The 12,207-nt window shown below is 34.0% G+C and overlaps 1 protein-coding gene across 18 annotated transcripts in view; it reads left to right on the forward strand.

Annotated features, from left to right (window-relative positions):
- The window catches only part of LOC121424906 (cilia- and flagella-associated protein 46-like), a 95,981-nt gene extending 84,031 nt beyond the window's left edge, over window positions 1–11,950 (forward strand). For all 18 annotated transcript variants that reach the window (XM_041620772.1, XM_041620776.1, XM_041620773.1 and 15 more), the window contains 5 exons: window positions 233–335; window positions 1,259–1,371; window positions 1,942–2,023; window positions 7,534–7,670; window positions 10,039–11,950. In XM_041620772.1, coding sequence (XP_041476706.1) covers window positions 233–335; window positions 1,259–1,371; window positions 1,942–2,023; window positions 7,534–7,670; window positions 10,039–10,445 — 842 coding nt within the window. In that variant the 3' untranslated portion in view covers window positions 10,446–11,950. The remainder of the gene's footprint in view (window positions 1–232; window positions 336–1,258; window positions 1,372–1,941; window positions 2,024–7,533; window positions 7,671–10,038) is intronic.
- The last annotated feature ends 257 nt before the right edge of the window (window positions 11,951–12,207 follow it).

Here is a 12,207-nt window from a genome sequence, read left to right on the forward strand (position 1 = left end):
TTAAAATGCAATCAAAGGCAATGTATATAGTGTATGTGTGTACATAAAAGAAAAAAAGTACAAAAGTACTCATCCCCAGAGCAGGATCTGGCCTATTCACACACAAGTCTTTATCAAGCTTAGCCCCTAATGAAATGCCCCAGGGCACAGTGGGACCATGCGATGGCTTTCATACCCAAATTTGTTCTCGGTATGCCAATGATAACACATGTACTGGATGTTTAATTTTCAGATGTGAACAGCCCTGTGCATGTGACCAAGGAAGCGCTGCAGCTGTACCAGACCCAGTTCACAGCTCGATGGGAAGGTCTTTTGGGTGATGATCATATACCAAGGTATGTCTACAGTTCATAGCCCTGAAACTTTCCTATCATGCTCAATATGGAGATCGCAGATTTCCATTTTCAAAGAAATGCAAATTGTGTTCTTTAGTGTTCTTGATATCAAATTCTGTACAAAATATATGATAAAGCAATGGTAAGGAATGAAAGTTTTGTAGAAAACATAAGATTCCATTATATGTAATGACTGCACTATGCCAATAAAGCTTGCGAACATACTTGTACTTGTGTGCTTAAAATTGACAGCAATTTTGATTTTCTAATGATGCACAGTTTCATTGTATGTGATTTTGCTTTGATTTCCACTAGTAAATCAAAGTTTTTTTTAATGGAATACTTCAGAATTTAGATCAGTCCAACTAATACTCTAGCTTGTCTCCTTACTTCAGTCTTCATGGTAGGTAGGAAATCATGTTTGACACAACGTTTGTTGATTTCATAGAGGGACAGACAGTTTTATCACAGATATTTCAGAAAATATGAGTCATTTTGAGAATTCTCTGCATACATTATTATGCTATTTTAAGTAAAATTGCCTTTTTGAGGACTGCTATACAAAAGCAATCTTATATCAGGAAGTGGAGATGGTGCCCTTTATGTGTGGAATAGTGATTGATCCTATGATTGGGGTACTAATAATTACAATATAAACTGCTTAGAAACACAAACTATGAAGCGCTACTTGTATGTGACGATCATTGTTATTATTTATTATTTTCAATTATTCAGAACTTTCTTGTTTGGAAAAAAATATTTTATTGAAAAACTTTTTAGATGGCTTTATCCTCTCTTTTCATTAAAACTAGATTAACCAGGGCTACAAAATAGTTCTCAAAGTCAAGGGAAGCCTTTATATTCAGTAGTCAATGGGGATGGGCTTGGTTGGCACTGTTTCTATTGCTGGTTTTTTTTTGTAGTCTGGGAGAGTTTGAGGAACAGATGAAGGACTGTAATGCATTCATTTTCTATGGACTTGAGAAGTTTCTCTCTCAACTGCCGCCATTCAAATTAGCCCCAGTCAACCTGTCGGGTGAGTGTCAAATTATGTTGAAAATCGATAGAGTGGGTACTTATTCACCCCCTTCCCCCACTGAAAACCAACATCTTAATTCAGATGATGTATAATCTCATGCATTGTTGCTAATTTGGTCAGTCAGACTGAATGATTGTTATAATGTGTTTTTTTTTATATTTATTTCTTTCATAATAATGTTGGAACAACTCCATAGATCTGGACATGAAACAATGACATTTTTTGCAGTTGTGCATTCATGCACCATTCATGCCTAGAAACTAACTCTGTCAAATCCAGTGCAGTATAATCATATCCTGTATGTTTGGTGATTGGATTAGAAGTAATGTAATCGTTTCTGATTGTGAAATCCAGTTAAATTGAAAGAATTTTAGTGTGTTTACATTTCACAACTAAATGCTTGGATGTATACAGTCTACATTTACCATAATGCAAATGAGGATCAAGTGTTGAAAAACTGGTACGTGGGGTTACTGATATGAAAGTGATTAAACTATAGGGTTCAATGAACATCCTAAAAATTTCTGACTCGTACATGTACCTACCATTATTAATTGTTCTTCACAGAAATCTCTCTCGCAATCATCCTAGACCTGGTCCAGACAAACCAGAGTTTCATGCGTCAGTCAAAGATTGATGTTGAAAAGAGGTAAGCTACCGACACTAGTTTTCATTTATTTCCCATTATAAATGATAAATTCAGTTTAAATAATTATCAATTTTAACCCATTAGCTGATGAATTTGATTGTTCTCATAGAGAAAGTTTTTATGGCCAATATTCTTAAGTAAATATAAACTCTTGTCTAAAGTTGCGGTTTGACTATGGATGGCCATTTGTAAAATTAATCTGTAATGGTACAGGTTCAGTTCATCTGCTAATTTGACATTCAAATTAATTAATGACCACCTGTTAATAGTAGGAAGGATGGTTCTCTTCAATATCAAAGCATGATAAAAGAGCACAATAGACCTTACAAATTTACAATGTAATCAAACTTCTGACATTTTCGGCTTCCTATCATTTTGGCTCGGAGTTGGAACATGGCTTAAGTTAAAGTGGACTTCAGATTACGGGCCATGTAGTCAGTGAGTTTTTGTCTCTGTCTATAATTAAATAAATCATTCAATTTGTATGTCTGTGACAGACAATTATGCTCAAATGGATAAATAAAGAGTTTATTCGAAGGTTTTGAAATGACTTATATTATTACCATCATCTAGAAATCTATGACTTCCTTTGGCAATTTTGTATGAAACTGGACTTTACTGGAGTATGCTCTGTACAACACTGCATTCTATCAGATCATTTACTTTAGTTAAACATTTCAAAGCATGATTTTAAAATTAATTTTCATGGCTCCATCTTTACACAAACTGATCATGTACATGGGCACTAGAGCTCATAAATAGGAAAGTTACAAGATGAGAGGGGTCATCATTTTTCAAGCCAGCAGCTTAGAATAGGTGTCATATGACATCTGTTCTTCAAGATTCTCAAGTTGAAAATTGATAGTATTCTTTTGTTCTGTTGATAAAATTTAGAAAGTCTTTTATTGGATATATCCATTATAACACAGCTTACACAAGTACTAAAGCATTGTTCTATTGTCTCCAGTGCTATACATATTCAACATGACAAAAGGAATATTTATAAGATTCATCTCTTTCATGAATATCTAGTGTTACTAAAAAGTAAGATTTTTTTTCGTATTTTTGTTCAAAAGAAATCATAAAATTTTTAATTTAATTTTTAAGTTCAATTGTAATTAATAAGATTAAGACAAGTCAAATAATTGCTTAAGTTTAGCAAGCATGCAAAGCGATCATGAAAGTTCATTTGTATTGGTTGAAAACAAGTAAAATTTAATCTTTTGCTCTCAACAATAAAAGAAAAATCTGAGTCCGAATCATGCAAAGCATAGATTTTTTATCTCCCTTATTCAAATTTCTCCTAACTGTGGTCCCAAGAGATTTTGACTAAGGCAGTCACTTGTGTTATATTTCAGAATCTATATATATAAAAAGAATGACTGGAATGGCATATGATAATTATAGCCTAAATAAAATTTTTACACGAGAATGATACATTCTTATGACTTATTATTAATATACAAGGCAAGCATTAAGTCAAGAGATTAACAGAAATTATAATGTATGAGATTATTTGTGCATATGAATTATTATTAATATACCAGGCGACCATTAGGTCAAGAGATTAACAGAAGTTATAATGTTGTAGGACATTATCTGTGCATGTGAATTATCATTAATATATCTGGCAAGCATTAAGTCAAGAGATTAACAGAAATAATAATTTTGTTTGAGATGATCTGTGCATATGAATTATTATTGATATACCAGGAGAGCATTAGGTCAAGAGATTAATCCTCCCAAGGATCTTGGAGTAATGGAACGGTAATGCCTCTGTTCACACTCACATACTGCTACGATTCTAGCTAACAGTTGTTCATTTTGTTTATCTGTTCATTTTATGCTTTGCAGGCAGGTCTATACGTGCAATACAGGAATATTTGTCACTTCTCCCTCAAATTTTCTTTTTTAATAAAAAACAACAACATCACTTCATATAACTGCTGGGGAGACATAGACATAATGGGAGCATTTCATAAAAAAATAGTGATTTTTAACTAACAAATGATATGAGCTAGTGAAATCATTGAATCTGATTAGCTCAAAACATGAATTGTCTCATAAAATGCTACCCATATTTCCCCAAATCCAAATATTTGTATTAGGAGAGTGAAAGAAACATGGTTGGCAAAAGACCTTTCAATGTGATACCAGTAGTCTCCCTTTTACATGGAGTTTTCATGTTTTTGCGATTTTGAGGGTTTTTTTTATAACTTGATGTTGTCCCACCAAAATATTGAGATATGAGGTTAAGGCACCCCGATAAATTATTATTTTTTTCTTTGATTTTAATTTATATTATTTTCAGCACCCCCAAAAAAGAATTATTTCATGTGACATTTCAGGAATTGAATTTAGAGTGAAAAAGTGTCGCTTTTTGGCAAGGTCTGACAAATTCAGGTTGGGAACACAAGAATGAGTTGGATAAAATAATGATTAAAATGTCACGTACATTCATTCACTTTATTTACACATACATGCCTCACAAAAAATTCATACAATATGCACCCATACATGTATGCTTTGCTAGATTTACATTTACTATGCAAATTTATCAATGCAATTACTCGTATACACCAAATATGATTTTGTTTTGTTTGTTTTAATTCTACTTATCTACTCCGTTCCAGATCTTTTTTTATTTGCTTGGATTCTTTTCCAGAAATCGTTATATGAATATTTATTGATGATTTTGTTGTTTTCTTCACGTTTTGTATTCTTTGAAGATAGTTTTCTTTCCTCTATGTTATTTGAAGATGTAATAATAATAGGTTAATTCCTGTGCTGGCCATTTTCTTGTCGGCAACTAGTTTCTTGCATAAGTTGGTAGTTATGTACATGTATGTCTAGGGTTTAGCTATACAAAAGAAAACAGCACATTTTATTTTTTAATATGGCATAAATTACACATATAACTTACTTTTTCACTTTCAGCTCTTTTTTCAATAGTACTATAAAGCACATTATTTATCCAGACTTTATATTTTCTTTGACTTAAAATACACATTTACATTACCAATGCAGACTTCATATGAATCAGTATGCTGTTATTCATCACCAAATAATGTATGATCTGATGAATAAAGAACACATGCAACCCTATGCTTCCACACATCAAATTCAATGATATACGGCGAATTTCTCTTTCTTCATTATAGATTTATCAGACTTCTTGATTCATTGCCATTTGTGCTGAATATATCTTAACTTGTATTCTTGCATAATTTCACATAAGTTTTGAATTAATTCCATGTCTACAAGAAATGGCAATGTTTGATACGGATTGTTAATTTGCTTCAGTTTTTGTATTTTTTATTTATTTTGCTTCATTTTTGTTTCTCTTGTAATCATGAACTGGACTCTCAATTTTCTTAAATCTTACACCTTGGTCACATTTGTTCTACGGTGGCCATACGGCAAGTCGAAAACAGCCGTTTTAACATTTTCTTTGTACCAGCTACATATAGGTGGTTTGAATAAAAATGAATTAAACGAGTGTTTTTTACTCTACCGATCTACCAGTATATAAAAATAATCAAATTAGGCCAACCATCTAAACTTTTCTTTTTCTTCAAAAGATAAACAAATCACATCATAAAATGGCTGCTCGTTTAAATTCACCACTCATTGAATGTACCAAAATACTAGGAAATGTGTTTTGATATCAAAAACCTACAAACAAAAATTGTGGCAAAGACTGTGTTATACATTGGTCACATTTGTTCTACGGCGGCCGTACCGCAAGTCGAAAACAGCCGTTTTAACATTTTCTTTGTACCAGCTACATATAGGTGGTTTGAATAAAAATGAATTAAATGAGTGTTTTCGACTCACCGTACGGCCGCAGTAGAACAAATGTGACCAAGGTATAACACAGTCTTTGCCACAATTTTTGTTTGTAGGTTTTTGATATCAAAACACATTTTATAGTATTTTGGTATATTCAATGAGTGGTGAATTGAAACGAACAGCCATTTTATGATGTGATTTTTTGATCTTTTGAAGAAAAACAAAAGTTTAGATGGTTGGCCTAATTTAATTATTTTTATATACCGGTAGATCTTTTAAGTACAATTTGAATATATTTTTGTATTGAAATACTTGAAACATGTTTCTAAGAGAATTAAAGTTTTTCTGTTTTGTAGTTTAAAGGTTTGCCACTTAAAAAAGTATTTTTTATATCACATGACACAAATAGTTCCTTCCATGCCCTTCAGTAAAGTTTTATGCATTATTAAAACAATTTTTTTTAAATTGAAACAGCTCATTGTTCACACTTCGTAAAAATTCACCAATGTAATGCTTTATTTTTTTATCAATATCTATTACCAGCTCTTTGTTTCGTATAAATCTTTCATTGCTTTATCTTTGCATGAAGTTTGATGCAGAATGCACGTTTGAAGTATTTTCTATTGTAGGGCCTACCTTTGAAGGAGGTTTTTGCCCTTTTGTTAAAATGACAGAGTTTGACATAGATTGTCAGTTTCTTTTTATCATTTAATTTTTAATTAAATCATATTTTATTTTGTTTTATTTGTCATTTCCTATTGATTCTTTTATTGAAATTTGTCTTTATTTTGTCATTTGATTCTTTATCATCTTATTGATTAGTTCAAACATTTTGGGAGTATTTTTTCATACATTCATAAACTCATTTATTTTTTTAAGATAAAGATTTCATCAGTGATAACTTTCTTCTCATACGCTCGTCCTAGATGGGACGTATAGTGGTATCATGCTCGGTGTCCGTCCGTTAACTTTTCCTTGTCAACGTGATAACTTCAGTTTGACTTAACCTAGGCTCATATAATTTGGTGTGTATGATACTAGCATGGATCCCAGGAAGCCTATTAATATTTGAGGTCAAAAGGTCAAAGTCACAGTGACATGCATTCATTTTACCCTTCTGAAGTCCTTGTAAACGGGATAACTTCAGTTTAACTTAAACTAGGCTTAGATAATTTGGTGTGTTTGATACCAGCATGGATCCCGGGAAGCCTATTGATTTTGAGGTCAAAGTCACAGTGATGTGTTTACATCTTACCCTTCTGAAGTCCTTGTAAATGCAATAACTTTAGTTTAACTTAACCTAGGCCCATATAATTTGGTGAGTATGATAGTAGCATGGATCCAAGGAAGCCTATTGATTTTTAAGGTCAAAAGGTCAAGGTCACAGTAACATGTTTTTATCTTACCCTTCTGAAGTCATTGTTAATGTGATAACTTTAGTTTAACTTAACCTAGGCTCATAATTTGGTTTGTATGATATCAGCATGGATCCCAGGAAGCTTATTGATTTTTAGGTCAAGAGGTCAAAGCTCAAGTCTCAGCCTTTCACCTTTCTTGCTTGACAAATAACTCCATTTTCCACGTACATGCCCGCGTATTATGTGCTCGCCCTAGCGACACTCTTGTTAGGGGTTTGGGGTAACATTGTCATCCTACTTGAGATAAACAAGAATTCATATTAGTTTAATCACTATTTTTATGATCACTCCTTAAAACAGCAACACTGACCTATCCCTTGAGAAGCCAGTAGAGACAGCCATGTTGTTGAGTCTAGCTGGAGCAGGATGTGTCATGTCTAACCAATGGCACTGCAAGCTAGGAGACAATGCTTCAACCTTCAATACTCTCATGAAAGGTAAACAGAAAACACAGTTTTTCATTTTATAGAAGCAAATGCAGGGGCCGTGGAACAGTTTGAATAGGTGGAGGGGAGATGGATGTCTGAGCCAAAAGTGAGGGGAGGGGGGGGGGGGCTGACCATGCAAAAAATCACAATCAGATGGTATCTTACATGTTTTTGTAAATGGTTTTGGAAAAGGGGGTCAGACTCTGAAGACCCCCAGCCCCAACCAACCTCCCCCTTCAATCCAGTTCCGCGGCCCCTGTAATGTGTCCTTGTGAAACCACGTACAAGACCTGGCAAGAACATACCTGTGTGAACTGTTTGTGAGGAACATGTTCCTGTAATGCTGGTAAATTGCATAATGGTCTACACATGCTTTGTCTACTCTCTGTTTGGTCTCATCTCACATGGTCTAATGCTACTTTGTCTTCAACCAGTTCATCTACTTACCATTAAAACAAGAATATCATCTTTATGTTTCATGATTATATTTGTATATTCATGTTCAAATGCATGATATTTGTATATATTACTGAAGGAAATAAATGAGAGTATTTTCACCCTCCCTCAGCTCAAATTTAGTCTGCCTGCCATTTAGCTCATTTACTCTTGTCTAACTTCCAGCTAGACTACACCAATTTCATCTAATATACACTTTGGCTATAGTCTATATGGTTTGATGATTGACAGGTTTATGTTTATTAGAACTGATATATAGTTCCACTAAGTGGGGATATTAGATCACACATAGTTTAACCACGTGGCAATTTATACAAAATTAGTAGTAGGCCAAATGGTTTTTATAGACAATGTGGTGACTGATAAGTCTATCTGAGAAATCAAGCAACTTCTTGTAGATCAAGTGACGACGAACCTTATGAACTACCCCACCTTTCCATCTACTGTATTCTTTTCTGCAGATTCCACAACGGCACACTATATCAAACAGATCAATAAAAAGACAACCACAAAAATACACCAAGACACACTGAAAAAGAAGTGAAATAAAGTGTTCACTACTTTGTATCATCCATATATTTTTGGCATAGTAGTGAGAAAATGCTTGGTCAGGGAAATATCGAAGCCCAATGTGTAAAAACAAACTGCTTGGCTCAGCTGATATCAAATTTTGTTTCTTAAAGAGAGATTGAATATCCGGATAACGTGACTGGTGATTCACAAAGAGTTAAGCATGATTTAAAAGTCATAATATATAACACACAATCTTATTGATTAATACGCAGAAGCGCACGTCCTGTTAGCATTATTTGACCAATGTGGTGATGCCTTGTAAACCACACACAACACTTAACACCCCATTAGTTGAGTAATCATCATTCATATTCATCCCATTGTTCTTTCAGACGTAAAAGCATGCAGTCACATCTTGCTTCTTAGTTGTATTCCTTATCATTGAACATGTAGTCCTCTTTACCTCCCCTGTCATCTACTCCCCCGTTTGTCCCTTTGTACATGAGTCAAACTTCCGTAAGTTTGATTATTTGCTAGAGTTGAAGATTTTAGAATGGATTATGCAAAACACTGGAAGCAGGTGTTGTTTACCTCTCCAATCCTTAGTTGTATTCTCGCCTTTGTCAAAAGATTTGTGTTGTCAAAAGAAATTTGACTTGTGTCAAAACAGACTCAAGTGTATATTTTGCTTTAATCATTTGATCTTGTTCCCCACTTTCATAATTTTTATAATGCTCCTGTGGTAATCCTTTTCTTCCCTTTTCACTTGTGCCCTTTTCTGGATTCTTTCATATCATTATACCCCTGCTAAATGAAGTTTGAAGGGGGTATACAGCAACCAGTGTACAGTCGGCCGGTCCGTTGCAAATCTTGAGCATTGAACTACTTACTCAGTTTTTAACTTATTCTTATGAAACTTAGAATATGTTTGTTTTGGGGGGTGAAGATCTGCAAGACAATTTTTTTTTCGCATGTGTCAGAAAGCCTGTTGCCATGGTAACATATTAATATGGTAAAAATTGGGTCAAAAATTTGCAGTTTTAATTACTTTGTCAATTTTCAACCAATTCAACCAAGGCTCACACATTGGGTTTGAGGTAAAGATGTGTGAGACACATAGTTCGTGTGTGTCGGAAATTGTGTTGCCATAGTAACAACATTATATATCCCAAATTAGGTAAAAATCTATCGTTAGAACTACTTGATTAGTTTTCAACTAATTCTCGTGAAATTTGGCTCACACACTGGTCTTGAGGATAAGATGTGCCGGACATTTTTGCACGTGTCAGAAATAATGATGCCATAGTAACAATATATTGTAGGGTTATTAATCACCTTCAGTGATTGTTCTAGCTTATTCATGTTTGTTTGCTCATGCTTTTCCATGACCTCTCACCGTACTTTCAAGGTCTTCTTGAGACTGGTCGCACCACTGGTCAGACAGTACGCCGGATGTTCATCCCGTACTACAAGGCTCCAGGAGAAGAGGAAGAGGAAGGAGAGGGGGAAGGAGAAGATGCCCCTCCCGCAGAGAAAGATGGCAAAACGAGCGCCACTGCCAAGGGCAAGGCTAAGGCTAGCGCCAAGGGCGGGAAGGGAGGCAAGCAAGAGGAACCAAAGAAAGAGAAGGAAAAGGGTAGGAAGAAAAGCGGGTCCATGTCAGGTCGACCCCAGGGTCGGGGGTCAGCGACACCCGATGTCAAAGGTCAAGAGGGCAAAGGGGATGGTGACCAGCTGCAGCTAGAACTGTTGAATCGAGGATGGTTCAATTTTGTTTGTTATGGTCTGCCCAACCTCATGGTCACTCAAGTTTGAGAAAATTATCCAAAGGAAAATGGGTAATGTTTCATTGAACATTTTGCCATTCATTTTCACTGATTGATATATTCTGAGCCAATGACAGGCAAGGAATTTGATAGCTTTCAATGGTTGTCTCCCTATTTGTTTTGTGAAATGCTCCCCATTTTATCAAAACCCACAATAAATCACCAGCCAAGGTTCCCTGTAATATTTCTAATCGTAATTTTGACTGCAAATACTGTGAACATTTTAATTCATGAATTGGGGTAAAAAAAAAAGATACAAAAGTTTATTTGTATGCACCATGTTCGATTGAACCCAAAACTTTCAACCATATTTTTCTGTGAAACTCTCTCGAAGCACCTACATTATTCTATGCTTGGTAATTATGGACAACTTTTGACAAGTAACCTGCTATTGTAAAGCATAGCATCTGCTTTTTCTTAGTTGAATTTACCATTAAATTTAGGTAACTGATTGTGGATTTTGTGGTAAATGTCACATATTTGATAATAAGTAGGCCTATGTATATTAGGTTTTCATAATCTTTCATTATCCTGAGAAACGACTCCTTAAGGACAGTATTGTTGAATGCATATACAGTTTTCACCAATAATCTCAGATTCATTTTACTCCTATTCACACCATCATAAAACCTTACAGTAGAAATATTGAAGATGTTCACAGCATGGGCATTCAAGGAGTTCTCAGTCTTTCATTTAAGAACAACTATTGTACCACCATACCTGATATTGATTGGATTTTTTCAAAGGAAATTTTTTTTTATTATGAATTCCTTTTATTCTTCACAATTTTTTGTTTTTGTTTGCAAAAAATCAACCTCAGTGGTGCAAATATTTCCCATGATATTAAGGAATGCATAACTTATTTGAAATTTCATATTGTATTGCTACTCTTTCAATGTTATGGGGCAGAAAGGAAGACATGTATGTAATCTCCTGAGTTTATTCTAAATTCTTTTATTAAAAGAGTGAGCAGATACATTGAAAGTATCAGTATTTTGTAATATTTGATTTGTTTTGTTTTATGAGAAATATTTCAAACTATGTCTGTATTCTGTGCTTATTTTTCTAATATAATCCTTATAATTCTTGTTGGTCCTGCTCTTTAACTACGAGGCATACTATATACTTATGATGAAACTGTACTACAATTTAAAATTGCATAGGACTTACGATATTGGATGTTTTCCGATTACTAGATGCATATTCAAAATGACTGTTCATTGGTACCCTAATCCATTCTTGAATGAATCTCACAGTGCTTGCTGTATGACTTGAAATTGTATATTATATTCCATTATTTATGCAAGGTGATTCTTTTGCATTCTTTCAATCTAATTCACTTCTTATTATCCGTCCATATTCTTGAAAAGTTTTAGTCTCTGATTACCTTAGAATTTTGCTGTGATGTTGATTGTAAAAGTGAAAAGATGATTTTTCAGAATATATATTTAATCTTTATCATCAAATGCATTGAATAGTTTCTCTTATTTGTAAATCTACATTGAATCTGTGTGGTTTGTTCGTGTATGTATAGATGTATGATATTTCTACAAGAGATAAGAAAACTGGGTCGGTATTCTGAAAATTATCTTATCTACTCTGTAAGGATGTCCCATATTTTATCTCTAAGAATGCCCACTTTTCTTTTTCAACCAATCATAAACTGTTTTATATGATTAGATCAACCAATAGCTGTGTGTCTTCTGTAAAAGAGTTAAGCTCATTATCGACATGAGGCGTAATTTCCCTTG

The sequence above is a fragment of the Lytechinus variegatus genome, chromosome 12 (genome assembly GCF_018143015.1).
Source record: "Lytechinus variegatus isolate NC3 chromosome 12, Lvar_3.0, whole genome shotgun sequence".
NCBI classification, from domain to species: Eukaryota; Metazoa; Echinodermata; class Echinoidea; order Temnopleuroida; family Toxopneustidae; genus Lytechinus; species Lytechinus variegatus.